This window comes from Pelodiscus sinensis, chromosome 23 (assembly GCF_052426305.1).
Source record: "Pelodiscus sinensis isolate ZL-2025 chromosome 23, ASM5242630v1, whole genome shotgun sequence".
Classification (NCBI taxonomy): domain Eukaryota; kingdom Metazoa; phylum Chordata; order Testudines; family Trionychidae; genus Pelodiscus; species Pelodiscus sinensis.
The window spans coordinates 22,259,137-22,277,260 of record NC_143074.1 but is presented as its reverse complement, the minus strand read 5'-3'; the positions used below and the strand labels follow the sequence as shown (position 1 = coordinate 22,277,260).

At 50.6% G+C, this 18,124-nt stretch overlaps 1 protein-coding gene across 4 annotated transcripts in view; it reads right to left on the bottom strand.

The window, feature by feature from the left end:
* KCNT1 (potassium sodium-activated channel subfamily T member 1) overlaps nucleotides 1-5,924 on the bottom strand; it is a 234,670-nt gene extending 228,746 nt beyond the window's left edge. For 3 of the 4 annotated variants that reach the window (XM_075905514.2, XM_089772975.1, XM_089772974.1), the window contains exon 1: nucleotides 5,074-5,207. In XM_075905514.2, the coding sequence (XP_075761629.2) occupies nucleotides 5,074-5,164 (91 nt within the window). In that variant the 5' untranslated portion in view covers nucleotides 5,165-5,207. Of the gene's footprint in view, nucleotides 1-5,073 lie in introns of all 4 variants that reach the window. The other variant, XM_075905515.2, reaches the window with a different exon arrangement.
* Between the last annotated feature and the right edge of the window lie 12,200 nt (nucleotides 5,925-18,124).

Genomic DNA, 18,124 nt, shown 5'->3' with positions numbered 1-18,124 from the left:
TGAAGAGAATACATGGGGGAAGAATCAACACGGCTTTTGGTAAAGATGGGCAAGTGAATTTACTTCTTATTTAAAATGTTTTCTGCTTCTTCCTCAATGTAACCTTTTCGGAATGAAAGAAAATCTTCCTGGCTTTTGTTAGAAGCAGATGTGGATATAAAGAACTCTCTGATAAACCGGGAGGCGCACCACCTCCAGACTTCTTGTCCAATTAGAATGGCTTTATATGCATGCTTAATCTGCCTAATTAACCTGTCACCCGATGAGCACGTGACAGTTTGAATAGCAATGCTAGAAAACACTTGTACAGGTTGAATCTCTAAAAACTGGGACTCGACTCCCAATATCTGTGGTCCTGCCAGACCATGGTTGTTCCAGGGCCAGAGATCCCTGGTGGCTGGAAGACCGGCAGCTGGAAGGCATGCCGGGACCGGGATCCTGGCCAGGGCGGGCACCAGGGACAGGATCCTGGCCAGGGCAGGCGGCAGTAGCTAGTCCAAGGGGTGGCAGCCAGGGGGGCGATGGTAGCTGGGCCAGGAGCAGAGCCGGGAAGGCGGGGAGTGGGGACAGAATTTACCTCCCCTGGTCCAGCAAACTCCCTTGTTTCAGAACCAGTCAGGTCCCTGCTGGACCAGGGAGGTCCCACCTGTATCAACGAGCCCAGAATGGATCTAAGAGGAAACGGTAAAATGCGCCTAGAACACACCTCCATTCCAGCGAACATATTTACGACTACGCATGCAGAGTCACCCCTTCTAACGGTGCCAACGTCAAATGGGATTTACCTTTCCTTCCACCCCCGCCTTCCACCACCTTACACCTTGACAGAGAAACTGCGCCACACCGAAACCTGGCACGTGAAATCTTTGGCAAAAAAGCTGTCTCTTCCTCCCTCCGTGGATTTTAACAGCTGCTGTTCTCTTACCCGTACACAGACACCGCAGCTGCGTAAGGCGCCCAGAATATGGAACACCGGCTGGTCTGCATGGCCGCCTCTTCCTGTCCCCCTTCTGCTTCCTCCAGACAAGATCTGGGAAACTTAAACCTGAAAAAGCCCTCAAGAGCCACGAGCAAAACTCTGACCCTGGGAAAGGGCCGTTCCAGGGGTAACGAAGCCATTTCGCAGGTGTTTGCCAGCCTTAGGTCTACACCGTCTGTTTCTGAACTTCCTGTGTGATTTGACAGGATATTCATTCCAAATTTCCTGTAAAAATATGTCATGAGTGTGCAGGGCCGGATTAAGTGGGGGACTAGCTGGGCAGCTGCCCGGGGCGCCAACCTATGGGGGGGCGCCTGATTGAAGTAGTAAAGGACGCATGACGTCCCCAAAGGTTGCCGCTCGGGGGTGCGGCCATGCGTGCGCTGTGCACCTAGGGACGCGGCGCCGCACTCCCGCTGCCCAGGGCACAAGAATTACTCGGGCCGGCCCTGTGAGTGTGTGGCTGAAGATTATTAAAAAATACCCCCACATCTCCAGAAAATTGTCATTCCCCTCCCATTGGTCTGCCATGTAGGGTCGCTGGATGGTTTCAACAAAAATACCGGACACACTTGACATTACATCACTATCTACATTACATCTGAGTTAGAAAATACCCGACAGTTCTAGTTTCTCAATTTGTTTCCCGAACAAAACGCTCAAATACTGGACTGTCCGGTTCAAAACCGGACACCTGGCAACCCTACTGCCATGGGGCGTAAGGGCCCATAAATCCTAAGGGCAGCCCTGTCTCTTAAGTTGTGGGAATGAACCCAAAAGGGAAGTTCCTTCGGCTTCTCGGTGGGTCATGTGTTCTTCCTCTATTATAGCTCAAACAGTTCCGTTGTTTAAAGTACTCCAGGCCATTAACTCAAAATATGGACCAAAGCTTTCACTATCGACTAACACACACGGGTAATAGCAACGTTCTCCGTAACGACTCCAAAGTCAGAGTTAGCATGAAAGGATCCCTAGATATTCTTTCCACCTTCATCTGTACGTAGCCAGCTGCCAGAATAGCTTGGCTCAGCACTGGAGTGGCTGTCCATAGAGTCTTAGAATCTAAGCTAAGAACCTCCAGAAGAATAAAACCGCACTGCGCATGTTGCGGGAAGGAGCTAAAAGAGTTTCCTATGCTTTGTTATGCAAATTGCCTACATAGCATTGGCAGGCAGGGCTGACTTATCCCTTAGGCACAGTAGGCACAGTGCCTAGGGCCCACGATACTTTTAGGGGCCCACGAAAATGTTTTAATTTCTTTTAAAATCAGAAGGAAAAAAAATGAACTTTTAGGGTCGAAGAAAATGTGTTACTTTTTTTCTCACATCAGAAAAAAATGAAACTTTCAGGGCCCACGCAAATCTATTACATTTTGCCTAACACAGAAAACAAATAAAATGTTGAAATATTTAAAGTTATATCAAAAACAATTTTTAATATTTTTTTTTTATGGAGGAAGGGACCCACGAAGGCAAAAGTGCCTAGGGCCCACGAAAGTCATAATGCGGCCCTGTTCGCAGGATGGCTAAAATCCTGAGGTGGGTGGGGTTAAAAAGCGTCACCTCACTAACTTCAGTGAACTCGATTCTGGCCTTAAAAAATAACCCCTCTTTCCGTCAATAGAAGCAGGTTGCAATGTGTTTGTTACGGAGGGTTCTAGCTCCCTCCTTCCTTTCTTGTTTGCTTTTCAGATCGAATTCAGAGGCCAACAATGCCCCCATTCTGAGGGCAACAAAAGCCACGGAGCTGACAGCGAAGACGGAAACTCTGTTGCTAACTGGTAGCACTGGCCCCGAATCTGCCCCCGCTTACACGTACACGGCCCCCTGGAGGTCAGCGGGATAACTGCAGGCAAGACGGTGACAGGTGTAATGAAGGATCGTATTTGTCCCAGAGTATGTACCGCTGATCTGTGAGTGGCGCTCTTACGCACTACCCCCCTACAAACAATATGGGTACGTCTACACTACATGCCTCTGTTGGCAGAGGCATGTAGATTTGTTTGTTCAGCAAAGGTAAATGAAGCCGCGATGTAAATGATCGCGGCTTCATTTACATTTACATGGCTGCTGCGCTGAGCCGACAAACAGCTGATCAGCTGTTTGTTGGCTCGCCGCTAGTCTGGACGTTCCCCCTGTCGACATCAAAGCCCTTTGTCGGCAGCCCCGGTAAACCTCATTCCACAAGGAATAACGGGGCTGCCGACAAAGGGCTTTGATGTCGACAGGGGGAACGTCCAGACTAGCGGCCAGCCGACAAACAGCTGATCAGCTGTTTGTCGGCTCAGCGCGGCAGCCATGTAAATGTAAATGAAGCCGCGATCATTTAAAGCGCGGCTTCATTTGCCTTTGCTGATCTGTCTAATCTACATGCCTCTGCCGACAGAGGCATGTAGTCTAGACACAGCCTCAGTGTCCCACAAAATCTACAGCTCGTGGGGGTCTTCTTCACGAGGGCTGAGAACAGGGTGAGATTACCACGTAACCAGCGGCAATTCCTTTGGTAACATCATCTATGACCTTCGTAGCACTGGACCGATTCCTGCTCTCAGCTGAACCCACAGAAGGCCTCTGCTGCTGCTTTCTGCCCCTCCCCCCGTCCCATTTCAAAAAGGGTTCATGAACATAATGGAGGGCAGGATTTGGCACCCTCGGGATCTGAACCAGAGAATTTGCCAAACTACGGGAGGCTGATATTGTCTAGCAACACTCCCACTGCTTACTGGGCTCTTAGAGGGTATTTGGGGTTACACTGGAGCTAAAGAACAGCACAGATCATTGAGCACCAGGACTGGGGGCTGTAAACAAACTTTATGGGACCGCAGGAAACTTGGCCACATCCATGCAAAATGCACATCCAGCTAACTCAAATCATGCCAGACCACAGATGTTGCCAGACCCGAGTGTGCCGGACTAGAGAGGTTCACCTGTACTTCTAGCCTCCCTTGGTTTGTGTGCGCGTGGACAGTGCTCAGTTCATTCGAAGGGCTACCAGACCCCAAATCCCAACTAAAAATCAACTGATTCTGAGGCTCGGAGGAATAAAACAAGGGCGACATCTCGATCTTTCACCCTGATTCTCAGTGTGAGTACGGGGATGCCCAAAGCCAACACTCCGACTCAACGGAGGAAGTGGGTTTGCCCACGAAAGCTCATGATTCTATGTTTTTGTGAGTCTCTAAGGTGCCACAGGACTGCTCGTTTTCATCGCTAACGGCAGCTTTCCATTCCTCTCGCTCCTTTCACCCTTAAGTGTTTTCTGGACTGTTCTCTGGGAAGGATCACTTCTGCAGCGGATCCTGACAGCTAGATACATATAATCACACATCTTTTTGTCTAATATATAAACATAAAATGGCAAATCTCTGTTACAAGCGGAAAACAACCTAGCCCTGGTCATGGGGCAGTGACCAATGCCTCCACAACATTAACACTTAAGGCAGAAAGGAGGATAGGGGCAACTTTTACAGCCCAGGGCAATGGTTGGAAACCAAGCAGCAGTTAGACACACACACACACACACACACACACACAACCCTTACTGCTTCCAGCATGTCCCCCTGGACACGTATGTCTTAGGGCAGGTTGCTGCACAGAACATGCTTACTGGTTGGAGGAGAGGGTTTTTTTGCCTCCTCTTGCAAGACCACAGGCAGGAGTCTAGCTCAGAAAACTCCCCGATTCAAAGACAACAAGCCAAACAAACACAACATGGCTCCAACCCCTTACGCTGGAGAGGGGCTCACTCCAAGACGGTCCCCCGTGCTGCCGGAGAGCTACGGGCAGCGTTTCTCCCCAACCGCTCCAGGGATTTCCCCGCCGCCGTGTAGCCAGGCAGCAAGCCGGTGCCTGGTATCAAAGAGGCTGGGAAGCAGAGAGCTCGCTCTAGGGCTGGCAGGATCTCTCTGAGTCCTGATGTGGCTTCCCGGGTTCACTGCTCGCCCATCTCCCGAGGGTCCAAAGCAGGAGGGAAATGGGGTGGGAGGAAGGCAGGGAGAGGGGGGACCCCACATAGAACTATGGGCTTGGAAGGGGCCGCAGGGGACATGTAGTCTGACCCCCCCACCATGGTGCAGGATGTGTGCCAGAGGCTACCTGTGGGAGCTGCCGTCATCGAAGACGAAGGTCTGGTTAGTGTAGCACTCAGCGCACACGGGTCCCCCGCTGGCCGCCAGGGCTCTGCCATCCTGCTGCGGAGAGGTCGGCTTGTAGACCCCCTGAAGGCTCCTCTCTTCAGCCGAGAAAGGCATCTGCAGAGTGGCGAGCGTGCCCGGCCAGGCAACGTAGAGCCAAGCATGGGAGTGCCGCCCAGGGCTACTGTTCACCAGGAGAGTCCGGCTGCCGGAGAGCCATGGCCACCGGTCACTAACACCCCGGGCCCTCTGGCCTGGGAGATGTCATGGTGCAGGCAGCGCCCGGGGCCGCAGCTGTTACCGTCCCAGGCTGGGCCCTGCCTGGGTTCCCCCTGGTGAAGCAACAAGTCGCAGAAAGTTGAGCCTCATTGAAATGTTTTAAAAATGGACCCAACAAGAAAAACCCACCGCAGGGATCAGGTCGGTTGCATTGCCTCAAACGCAAGAGATCCCGCTCTCCTCTTCCCCCGGCAGTCCTGGGCAGAGCTGCGAGGAGAGAAAGTCCATCGCACGCAGCAGCTCGCGCCAGACAAAGCAGCACAGGAGGCGGGAGATGCCAGTTTGCTGCTTTCCCCCTAAAACATTGGTGGGTTTTTTTAACAGCTGATTTTTTTTTCCTCCCTCCCCTCCTGTGTTCACAGTGTTCTCCAAGGCAGGGCTGGCTTGCGCAATGGCGCCATCTGCGGGCCACTGTGGGGATCGCCCGGCCCACCGCCCGCCTCCCTGTGCGGTTCCTGGGCCTTCCCCAGCTCAGCCAGGACCTGGGTCCTTTTGTAACAGATGCCCAGATGTTTCGGAGAACCCATCCCCCCGCCCCGGTGGGTTTTACTTGCTAGGGCTGCCAGATGTTTCAACAAAAATACCGGACACGCTTGACATTCCATCACAATCTACGTTGCATCGGATTGAGAAAACACCCGACCGGTCTATTTTCTCATATTTTCTCTATTTGTTTCCCCAACAGAAAGCTCCAATACTGGACTGTCCGGTTCAAAACTGGACACCTGGCAACCCTACTTGCTGCCTTCCCTAAAAGGGTGGAGAGTGTCCGGTTGCAGCCCTGGCCCCTGCCTCTCGGGGGAAGGTTGCTGAGGGACAGGGAAGGAAAAGGATCCGCTCCTTTTTTTCCTCCTTTCTGGAGAGCATGGCGCAGCTGTCCCTGGGCTCTGAAGAATGGTTCTCCCTAGGGAAGAGCATGCATTGACGTCTAACAATGTCATCTCCATGCTCCTGCATGGTCCTGGGAGAAGCATGTTTTTATCGAGCCCCTCGCCTCGCATTTTGATTTTTCTCCCCTCCAAAAAGCGGCTAGATTCCTGCCGAATGTCTCTGCCTTGCTGGCGATGGACGGAGGATTCCTTTTTTGGATCCGGGGCCTTGTGTGAGCCCCCAGTCTCCGTGGCGTAAAAGAAAAGCGAAACCCTGGAAACTCAGCTACGTCCTACCGGGAGAGCGTTAAAGGCTTCAGCGGAAGGGTTCCTTTCTGCCAGTCGACATTCGGGCCAACGTGAACCGTGTGGCAAAGCTCCATCTAACGTCCTGGCACGCCTGATGGGAGTGGAGATGCAGGCTGGGGGGCTGTCCTGAAAGCGGCACGGCGGCTGCGGGCAGCGGCAGGGCACAGTGGCAGCTGAGGGCCGGGCATTGGCCCTGGGATCTGAAGAACATCGACCTGAGCGCGGGAATCGCAGCGGGTTACATGGGATCACGCCGGCTCCATCCTTGTGAAAAGGGATCCCGCTGCAGGACCAGCTGTGGGACAAAGAGGATTTGTGTTAAGGTAGCACTGAAGGGCCCCCGTGGCAGATCAGTGCCCTGTGAGCGAGGCCTGGGACAAGCACACGTCAAGAAGCCGGTCCTCGCCCCCGAGAGCCTGCCGTCTGAGACTCACCCCTTCCATCCAGAGCTCCGAACCTCCCACAGCTGCAAGCCAGGGGCCCTTCTCAACACGGCCCGCTGCTTGCTCCAGGACGTGGCTCTGGTGCGTTAGAGCCAAGAGTGGGGAGCCATTTGGAATGACACGGGCAGACCTCAGGGAAGGACACGGCCGTGCACAGAGGCAGACGGCTGCAGGGAATGGCTGCTGTCCCAAAGCCGGGTTGGGGGAAGCTGGAGAGACACAAGCAGCCAGCGAAGGGAGAGGTGGGACACGTGAAGGGAGACGCAGAACTGGCTGAGAAAGCCCATCTCAGATGCAGCGCTAGAAGGAGGGTGGTGCAGAATCACCACGCCGGTGAAAGGGGCTGGCTGGGGGCATCCCCCCTCCAACTACCCCAGTCCAGAGCCTCTCCCCATCCAGGCCGGGCAGCGGGGCTGACGCGCCTTCCCCTGCTTGTACGGGAACGTTGCTGGCGATTCTCACACGGGAATGTGCACCATTGGTTGCACTGCTCACTCTGGCTGGGAGGCATGGGGGGGCAGACGACCCTGGACGTGTGCCCGTCTCCTGGCTGCGCCCGCTGGAGCTGCAGCAGCCACAGAAAGGTGTTTCTCACCTGGCCCGGAGCTGCTGCGGCGAGAGGGGGCTGGAGTAGTCCTCTCCCCCCACCAGGGGCAGCTGAACCCCTCCTCCCCCGCCCCACCACTTTATTTTTCCCCAAACAACCCACACTGAATTGAGTGAAGGACCCAAGCAATGCTGGGTACATCTTCTAGTTTAGAAGAAACAAAAAAAAAAAAAGGCCACACAATGGTCTTGTGGCCCGACACCCCCTAACCTACCACAGCAGCTTAACTAACAGCCTCTCGACACGGCTACACCCAAAGAGAAGGCGGCCGAGACCGACTGAGGCCTCCCCCCAGGCTCTGCCCAGAACAGGCAGGCCAGCGATCTCAGGCGCGGTGGGTCTGCCACGGCACATGCCCTGCAGGCCAGGCCTCTCCCACTAAGCCGGACGCTCTGCCGGCCAACCCACTGTCCCGCAGGAAAGGCCCTGGGGAGATCCCGAAGCACACAGGGCCCATCATTGCTTGTCGATCTGGGCAGGTACCAAGGACGCACGGCTTCAGGAGACAGCCAGCTAAGGCAACAGGATGTCTAAGGCAACCGCCACCCCCACTCAACCTACCTGCATTGCCTTCCCGGCACTGCTCTGGGATGCCGGACTCACAGCCATCCTGCCCTGCTTCCTAGCAGGAGATAAATCACCATCTTCAGTCCTTAGTTTTGTAGTAAGGCTGCCTCCTCGTGTCCCCAGCATGCATCCGTCCAGGGGAAAACGCCCACTTTGGGTCTCTGAGGCTTACACGGTCTCTCTCCGGGGCAGAACGGAAAGGGCGTCTCCGTGTCTCCTCTTCCTCCTCCCCCGCCGTGTCGGCTCCCTGGCTTAGGACTAAGGAGAGAGTGAGAGATGCGATTAATACCCCATGGCCAGTCCTCCCACGTGACACTTCCTGCCCCATCAGGCTTTTACACGTCTTGCCTGGTGCTTTGCTCACAGCGCCAATGTTCTTCATTCACTAACTGCCTCACGCTCTCAAGGGCCAACTGGCGACGTGGATCTGCAAGACGAGGTGAGTAACAGAACGGCTTATTAACATGCCAGGTTGATAACACAGAAGCGGAGGCGGAATTGTTTCAAATAGTGACAGGTAGGTGAACAAGAATGGCTGGAAACTAGGAAGGAAAAACCAAGGAAATGCCAGAAAACTCTTGCCCTCTGATGTTGACTCTCAAGTCATCTGGTCAGTTACACCGTGAAGCGACCTCCCGTGGCAGGTATTACAGAGAAACCTTACACAGATCCTGGGGCCAGCTGCTCTACGTGGATTTAGAGAGAGTTCCACTAAAGCATTTAGCATCCGATCCAACTCCTGCTGATGTCAATGCAAAAGCTCCCAGCGGTTTCGTCAGGAGTTGGATTGGGTCATGTGTGTAGGAGGTGAGAGGTCTGTGCTGCAGGAGACAGACTAGGCGACCCGGGTGCTGTGGTTTATCTCCAGGATAATTTTTTCCTCTCACGTTACACAGAGAGGAATCTTGATCCAGCGGACAGGACACCAGCTGACGACTCCGGGCTCTCTGCCCAGTTCTGCCACTGAGTTGCTAAGACTCACGGTTCCCTGTAAGCTGAGTGCGTAGGCAGCCACCCAGGAGAGAGTCAAATGCCACCCAGCTGATTAGCACAGCGTCCACAGTCGGCAACATGTGTTTCTGCAGGTGGTGCACATCCTCACATGCCCTAGTGCACATAAAATTTATTCAGCACAGGGATGGGGAAAAAATGAGAGGAAACATCGCTGGACAAGTCAAGTCCCTGCTCTGTGCCTCAATTTGCCCATCTGTAAAATGGGGATAAAGATGCTGATCTTGGTAAAATGCTTTAATATGGAGAAACAAGCACTATACAAATCTAGGCTGTGTTCTCCCGCTAAGGATCTCTTGTTGTCATTTCATTAACCTCTCCCACCCTGCTCTTCTTTCAGTCCGTAAAGAGCGTTAGGGCTTGTGTGACAGACACGCCAGCTGAGTAGGCTCTGGCGTTTTGTGGGGAAAGAGCAAATGTCCTTCCAGCTTTTTGTTTTCTGGCATCTTCTTGTTGTGTGTCACAAGGTCACCCCCAGACTCCACTGCACTCCCACCTTCCCGAATTCCCACGTAATGCCCCGTTGCTAGGCACAACGTCTTTCCATTCACGTCTCATCTCGCAGGAAGAACTGGCTGCCACCCAGCCCTCAAGAGACAGAATTTAATTAAAGCAAAATGCAGGACAATGTAGCACTTTAAAGACTAACAAGATGGTTTATTAGATGATGAGCTTTCGTGGGCCAGACCCACTTCCACTCCCACTTTCGTCTGGCCCACGAAAGCTCATCTAATAAACCATCTTGTTAGTCTTTAAAGTGCTACATTGTCCTGTATTTTGCTTCAGCTACCCCAGACTAACACGGCTACATTTCTATCAGAATTTAATTAGGAATCCAAAGGGAAATCACCCGGTGACCTACAGAAGATGATTAGACAACGGGAAGGGCTAATGAGGTGGTAGTGTAGGCAGTCCGCGCTAGCAATGCTCTGAATGCCAGCAGCAGAGTGTTGGTAGTGCGTGGGTGTACCCTCCCTGTGGGCAGGGCTGTCACTCGGCCACCAGACTCAGACTGCACCAGCCCCTGTACCACATTCTTAAAGAGCCCCGGTGCCAGGTTTCAGCAGTCCAGCCTGTGTGGAGGGAACTGCACGTCTGTGCTGCAAAGGATGGAGAGGGACGAGGTTCAGCAAGGACAAGTGCAGAGTCCTGCACTTGGGACGGAAGAATCCCAAGCATTGTTACAGGCTGGGGACCGACGAGCTAAGCAGCAGTTCTGCAGAAAAGGACCTGGGGGTTACAGTGGATGAGAAGCTGGATATGAGTCAGCAGTGCGCCCTGATAGCCAAGAAGGCTAATGGCATGTTAGGGTGCATTAGAAGGAGCATTGCCAGCAGATCTAGGGAAGTGATTATACCCTACAAGATTTTTTTTAACACCTCCTAAATCACTAATGGACTGGAAAGCAGGTCATGTAACCACCACCAGGCAGATTTGAACCTGGGACCCCCGGAGCTTAACGTAGGAGCTTCGACAGCTTAAGCTATAAAGCCAGCTGGCTCTCAGCTTAGGCTGTAGAGCTCCCTCTCTTGCTGTAAGTGGTCTAAGTGCCACAAAATAGGACAGTGACCCAGACTAGGGCTATGTCTACACTGGCGCAATCTTGCACCAGATATATGCAAATGAGGCTAAGCATGGAATATCACCAAGCCTCATTTGCATATCTAATGAGCAGCCATTTTTGCAGAAGAGGCTCTTGTGCTAGAAGGAGCGTCTACACTGCCCCTTCTTGCACAAGAAAAGCCCTCTTGCGCAATGCCGCTACGCTGATTATTTTCAGGAAGAACGGCCTTGCACAAGAGGGTTTTTCTTGTGCAAGAAGGGGCAGTGAAGACACTCCTTCTAGCGCAAGAGCCTCTTCTGCAAAAATGGTGGCTCATTAGATATGCAAATGCGGCTCAGTGATATTCCATGCTTAGCCTCATTTGCATATCTCTGGTGCAAGATCGCACCAGTGTAGATATAGCCTAGGTGTGTGGGTTACATTCCCACTACCTGTTACATATTACAATATTTAATGGGTAGCAGGTTTAAAACGAATAAAAGAAAGTTCTTCTTCACACAGCGAGTAGTCAACCTGTGGAACTCCTTGCCAGAGGAGGCTGTGAAGGCTAGGACTATAATAGAGTTTAAAGAGAAGCTAGATAATTTCATGGAGGTTAGGTCCATAAAAGGCTATTAGCCAGGGGATAAAATGGTGTCCTTGGCCTCTGTTTTTCAGAGGCTGGAGAGAGATGGCAGGAGACAAATCGCTCGATCATTGTCTTCAGTCCACCCTCTCTGGGGCACCTGGTGCTGGCCACTGTCGGTAGACAGGACACTGGGCTAAAAGGACCTTTGGTCTGACCCAGTACAGCCGTTCTTATGTTCTTATGTACCAACTTCCCAAGTAGGCTTAATTAACACTTGCAAAGCACTCTGAAAGCAAAAGATGAAAGTGACTATTACATGTGCACATTACCATCATTACCCTGTTTAAATAATGTAAGATCCTCTGGGCTTGTGGATGCATTTCATCTCTGGCTGTAATGATCCCTACACCTGTAGATTCCAAGTCTTACGCTCAGTCTTTTTATTAAATTAGGAAACTCAGAGAGCCTCGCCAAGCAGGCAAAATGTATGTAGTGAAAGCTCTGCTCAAAATCTTTACAAAAACTGTTCCAGCTGAGGCATAACATTGGCTGCACTCAGCTGCCTCGTTAGAAAAGCTCTTTGAAACATTAATGATGGGACGGCTCCTTATTTTTGAGCAATAGGCATCTCCTTAATAAAACAAAAAAATTAGGTCACTCGTATTTACTTTGCCCACTCCACGCTGGGCCTCCTCTTTCCAAGGTGTTGCCATATCCATATCTGTGCATTTCTTTTCCATCAGAAAAGATTTGCTCCCTCCCGCCTTGAAAGATGGAGCACGAGGCCTGGTTGCTTTGCTGCCTCCCAAGTACATTTTGCCTCCCCGGCTGTGGGGCAGGAATTCATCCTTTGTTGCTGCTCACAACCGACCTGGCTTTTTGCAAAGATCAAAAGCATTTTCGCAAATACGCAGCGGGAAAGGACGATGAGGATGCAAGGTCGGGGCAAACCTGCGTGTCCTAAAAACATGGAAATCCACAGGAGACGTCACTCTACCCAGGATGTGTTTGAAGGTAGCGCAGCCCGGTGATAGACAGATGAGGCCGTGGCTTTTAGCTTGACTCCTTTGGGTGGCTTTTCATAGGGCACATCCCTGACCCCAGGGCACATCCCTCCCGTCCGCTGTCCTTGCGCCGATGAACGGAGCGAGACCAGCGATGGGCAAGTCAGGCTAGTGAGTGGGCCATGGGAGTGGCCCTCCATCTCCTCGGGCCGCTAGATTGTGGGGACCAAAATCTTCCCCCGGAAGAGGGTAGTTTGCTCACCACGCTTGCATGCCTAGAATTCACCGGGGGGAGGGACCAATGGAACCGTAGCCGCGCTGGGATTGGATGTCGAGGAAGCACCTGGCTCTTACAAGCCATGCTGTGCCCAATCAGCCTGCACCTCACTTCGTGCGCCCTGGCTTTACGCACACGTCACTTCAGTAATCCCAGCAGGGAAACAAGGCTACGCAGATGGAAACCAGCAAAATCTAGCAACCCTGCACATGGGCAACAGGAAACAACACGCCTCCTGGGCCACACGTAGAACCCCAATGGGCAGCAGGTTTTCCCCCTGAGCTAGAGTGTCTGCACAAGTTGCAAGCACTATTTGAACATGGGCAAACCCTTGTAATTTTTCCTACTCTTGTTTTCGGAAATGGCCGAATTGGTTTTTGCTGAAAATTAACATTCATTCTGAGGCAGGCCTGTCCTAGGGAAGACTATAGCCCAAGCAGCTATAGCCTGTCAACATTATAAGCCACTCAAGTGTGGGAGAACAGAAGTGGTTAGGTTACTGTAGCCATAGGCATCACTACCTGCTCCACCAGTAGTAAACAACCCTATCGTAACCCTAATGTAACCGACAGGGATTTGGTTATTGCAGGATTTTATTGGGGGAGTCATGTCAGAAAAGTGACTGAAGTAGAAAAGTATTTTCCAGTTTGCCTACCATCCTGACAGAGAAACACCCCTCAGCTTCTGCTTTGCATGTCTCCCAGTTATGTCCCCACCCGCTGCTTGGCAGCTGGTCTCCTGTTTTCTCTGCCAAACCAGTTTCAGAAGGAAGCATCCCTGGATGCGAGCCAAAACCAAAGCAGCAAGCAAAGTGAGGTCAAGGACAGATACAGGAGGCAGAGCTGGTCTTAGGGGTGGGCGAGGCGGGCGGTCGCAGGGGGGCGTCATTTTTAAGGGGCCGCCGACAGAGCCGGTCTTAGGGGCAGGTTGTGATTGCATTTCGGCCTGACCTCCCGAATCCTCCCCCCCAGTTTCCCTGGTTACTCCCTGACCCCTTTTGGGGGGGGGGGGTTGACAAATTTTTGAACCAGCTGGCAACCCTACGGGCAATCCAGGCGGTCGCCCGGGGTCGCCAATTGGTTAGGAATGGCCCTGACAGGAGGCAAGACTTTCTTCCCTCCCCCGCACCCACCACTCAGACCTGCTCACTGGTGGGGGTGGGGGGGCAGGAGAGAGGGACTCTGTACCCCCGAGGGGTTTAGTCAAGAGCCAGCTTCTCTGTCCGGCCAGTGCTGTATTGAGGAAAAGTGCCCCTGTCATAACCTCAGCACCACCCAGGAAAGATTCTCTCCAGCAGAGTGTCTCTCTGAAAGTAACACACCTCTGACAAACATACAAAGTCTTTAATTAAAAAACAAAGCGATTAACAGCACATTGGCCCTACTGGCGGCGGGCCAGGAGTCATTATCTTGTTGACAATGGTTTGTCCTGCTATTTTGCTGACTTTGAAAAATGCCCTCAGGAAGGGCCGGTTGTTGCACTAGGCCATAAAAACAGCCAGCCTAGCTGGACATGGATGACAATTAGCAGCCATGCAGCTAAGGTTATGAAATGCTGTATAGTAGGGATAAACATGTTATCGCTTGATGATTGAGGAGCAGGCTGTAAACCCCCAAGTAACACTTTCCTGGCCGGAATCCATGGTACATGAAGCATGGATCAGGGTCGGTAATTTTAGGCAGAGCCCTGAAAATCCGTGGCAATCTGCTTGATATCCATGGATGTGGACGCAAATATCTGCAGCTCAGTTTTTGCAGATATGGATGCGGATACAAACGATGGTTCTAGAACCCTGCACATTTGTGGATTTCTGCTTTCCAGCCGCGGGTATCCGCATCCGCAGATGTCAATGCGGATCGCTGCCGTTCGTTTTTGCAGACACCAACGTGGAGGCGGGTACACATGTGGTATCCGCACAGTGCTCTAATTAGGGTACATCCTGCCCTTGGTCTGCATTAGGAAAGGAATCGCTACCGGCTGCGAACACCACTGCAAATATCTTCCCGTTTGAGGGATGAAAGAACAACCTGGCTCCGCACTGGAGATGACCATGAAATACCTACAGCTGCTTCCCAAGCCCTTCCCAACAGAGCAATGTTCAACAGTGGGTGTGAAAGCAAGAGCTTTTCTAGCAACAACACCGCACCACTCCTCCTCTCCCCCCCCCGTTACCCCACGTGTGCATGCTGGTTCCCTCTCCTACAACTTCGCTACAGCCATTTCCCAGGCAATTCTAGTCCCACTTTTCCAAAGCAGACAAGACCTAGGTGGCTTGTTGGTAACCCTTACAGAAGCAAACGGCTATAATGCTTCCTCCGCTCTTTGGACTCGGTGCTCCGCATGCCTGTAACACAACTGCCTGCCTGCGTGCACAAAGGCTCTTCTAGGCTCTGGAGCAGGACAGGGAGTCACCCAGCCACAGAAAACCAGTGGACAACAAACTATCTAGTAGGCACGACGACCTTCTACTTAGGGCAAGGGAAATCTTCGGACTTGGACACCTTTGTACAATTAACGTTTTTACAGTGCTTCAGGGACACCTGCTAATGTGAGCACTAAGGACTGCTGTTCTCCACCGCCGAGTTAGCACCTTGGTCTCGCTTTTATGAGCTGTGAATTTTTAAAATGACAGATTTTAGCTCCCTCTGACAAGATGTGTCCTACATCACAAAGGACGCTGCTGGCAGACAATCTTGGGGAACCCGTTCCAGAGGAAGAGGGAAGAAAACCCAGACAAATATATAAGGAGTACAACTTTTCTATACTGTAACAGGTATAGTGATAGAGATGCAGCCGTGTTAGTCTGGTCTAGCTAAAACAAAAGACAGGACTATGTAGCACTTTAAAGACTAACAAGATGGTTTATTAGGTGATGAGCTTTCGTGGACCAGACCCACTTCCTCAGATCAATTTATGGAAGAAAATTGGCACAACCATATATACCAAAGTGATACAATCCAAAAAAGTATGGGTCTCAACAAAGATGCCAAATATCTCGCCCATTACAAAGATAGCTTCCCCAATTATTACCCCTAATGTCACTACCTCAGAGACACTAATCTTCCCCCCTCACCCGCACTCTGTTCTAAAATTTGATTTGTCAATTTTGTGTGTTCACTTTTTTTGATTGTATCACTTTGGTATATATGGTCGTGCCAATTCTCTTCCACAAATTGATCGGAGGAAGTGGGTCTGGCCCACGAAAGCTCATCCCCTAATAAACCATCTTGTTAGTCTTTAAAGAGCTACATAGTCCTGTATTTTGTTGCAACAGGTATGAATTTCTTACAAACCACATTGCTGGGAAGTACAGTAAAAAATCTATAGGGTACGGTAAATTGCACTTAGTTTGGCAAGCTAATATTATAACAATTTTGGACACACTTTTGGAGCTATTTAATTTTGCAAAGTAGATTGAAGAGTGACGTGAGCTCTTGTAATTCCAGAGCTTGGGAATCCAGGAGGATGCAGTCCAAGCCCTTAAAACATACGGAATATTCCCAGAGGGAAGCCCAGGTAAAATTGGTCTGAAATAGTACCTACCTGCTGCCAATTGCTATCGTCCAGGAAAAAGTCGAGGAGAAACCATACCCTGGTAACTTCTATGAAGAGTAGATTATCCATGCATGGGCAGGACTTGGTATCAGAAGCCTTCAAAACCCTTACAGTCCCTGTGGAGAGAGGTTTGTGCAGTTACTTTTCAAAATCTGATTTCTTCACCACCTTGGAAATGTTGAACATAAGAACGGCCAGTCTGGGTCAGACCAAAGGTCCATCCAGCCCAGAGTCCTGTCTGTGGACAGTGGCCAATGCCAGGTCCCCAGGGGGAGTGAATCGAGCAGGTAATGATCAAGCCATCTCTCTCCTGCCATCCATCTCCACCCTCTGACACAAACAGAGGCCAGGGACCCCATTCCTTACCCACCCTGGCTAATAGCCATTAATGGACTTAACCTCCATGAACATATCTAGTTCTCTTTTAAACCCTGTTATAGTCCTAGCCTTCACAACCTCCTCAGGCAAGGAGTTCCACAAGTCGACTGTGTGCTGTGTGAAGAACAACTTCCTTTTATTTGTTTTAAACCTGCTGCCCATTAATTTCATTTGGTGGCCCCTGTCCACGCCTTAGTCCAAATGTAGAAAAGACAGCAGGAACATTGTTGTTACCATGGTGATGATACCGCTAGTGCCATCTGCTCAGTTAGGATCAAACATTGTTTTAACATGACCCAGATGCAACAAAGTTGTAACCTATGGCTTATTCACACAGGCCCCTGTAAGCGCACAGTTGTGCAATGTATTCCCCTCAGGCCACGTCTTCACTAAATGCAAGATTGATCATATCAATCTTCCGGAGTTTGATTTAGTGAGTCTAGCTAAGACTCACTAAATCAAACCCAGAGAGTACCCCCATCAGTATCCAATACTCCTGCTTGTGCAAGAACTCCTGCTTCTCAAAACAAGGTATGTCAACTTAGCTGCATAATTAACATAGCTGGAGCTATGCATCTTGATTTGACATTCCTTTTTAGTATAGATCGGGCCTTAGTCTCGAAAGCTTTGCACCTGTTTCCCACAAATTGCACACTGCTTTTCAAATTCATCCTTTGACTTAACAGCATCTGACCCTTTGTAGGTAAACTGCAGCAAGGGAGGTTTAGGTTGGACATTAGGAAAAAGTTCCTAACTGTGAGGGTAGTCAAACACTGGAATAAATTGCCCAGGGAAGTTGTGGAATCCCCATCTCTGGAGATATTTAAGAGTAGGTTAGATAAATGTCTATCAGGGATGGTCTAGACAGTATTTGGTCCTCCCATGAAGGCAGGGGACTGGACTTGATGACCGCTCGAGGTCCCTTCCAGTCCTAGTATTCTATGATTAAACTGCACACTGTTGGTTGAGCCATTCAAGAAACTAGAACAGCTTCTTCTACCAAGTTGCAAGCTTTGGATACATTGACACTATTTATTTTTGGTTGCTGGAGACAGTAAGCCCAGAGCAGTATAACTGATGTATAAATATCAAATGAAATATGTAGTTTTTCTTTTTAAGAACCTTCAACTAAATGAATTTGACGCAGATGTCACTTGATAGTGTTTCTTAAAATTATTTTAAATATAATTTGTTGTACTCACCTCATTTCCCTCTCCTTCAGCTCCTCATTATTAATGTAATAACCAACTGGCTCTATAGTTTTATTTTTAGCCTTGGGTAAGGATCGTCTTAGTGCTAAAAGAGAATGACCCAGTTAGATGAATGGCTGTTGTCAATGAGCAAGCTTCGGATACAAGTTCTCTACATCAGCTGTTTCCAGACCTAGATCAGTTAAATTTTCAAGGCAGGATCTTTCTGGTTTCTCCTTCTGTATATTAGTTTAGTTTTTCTGCTCTCTTGCTACTTAGGAACAGACCTCGCTAAACTCACATTCTGCTTCCATCCCAAAGTGATACTTACATGCCAGTTTTACCAATACTCTCCCTGTGCAGAGAATCTGTCAATGAAACTCAGAGAACTT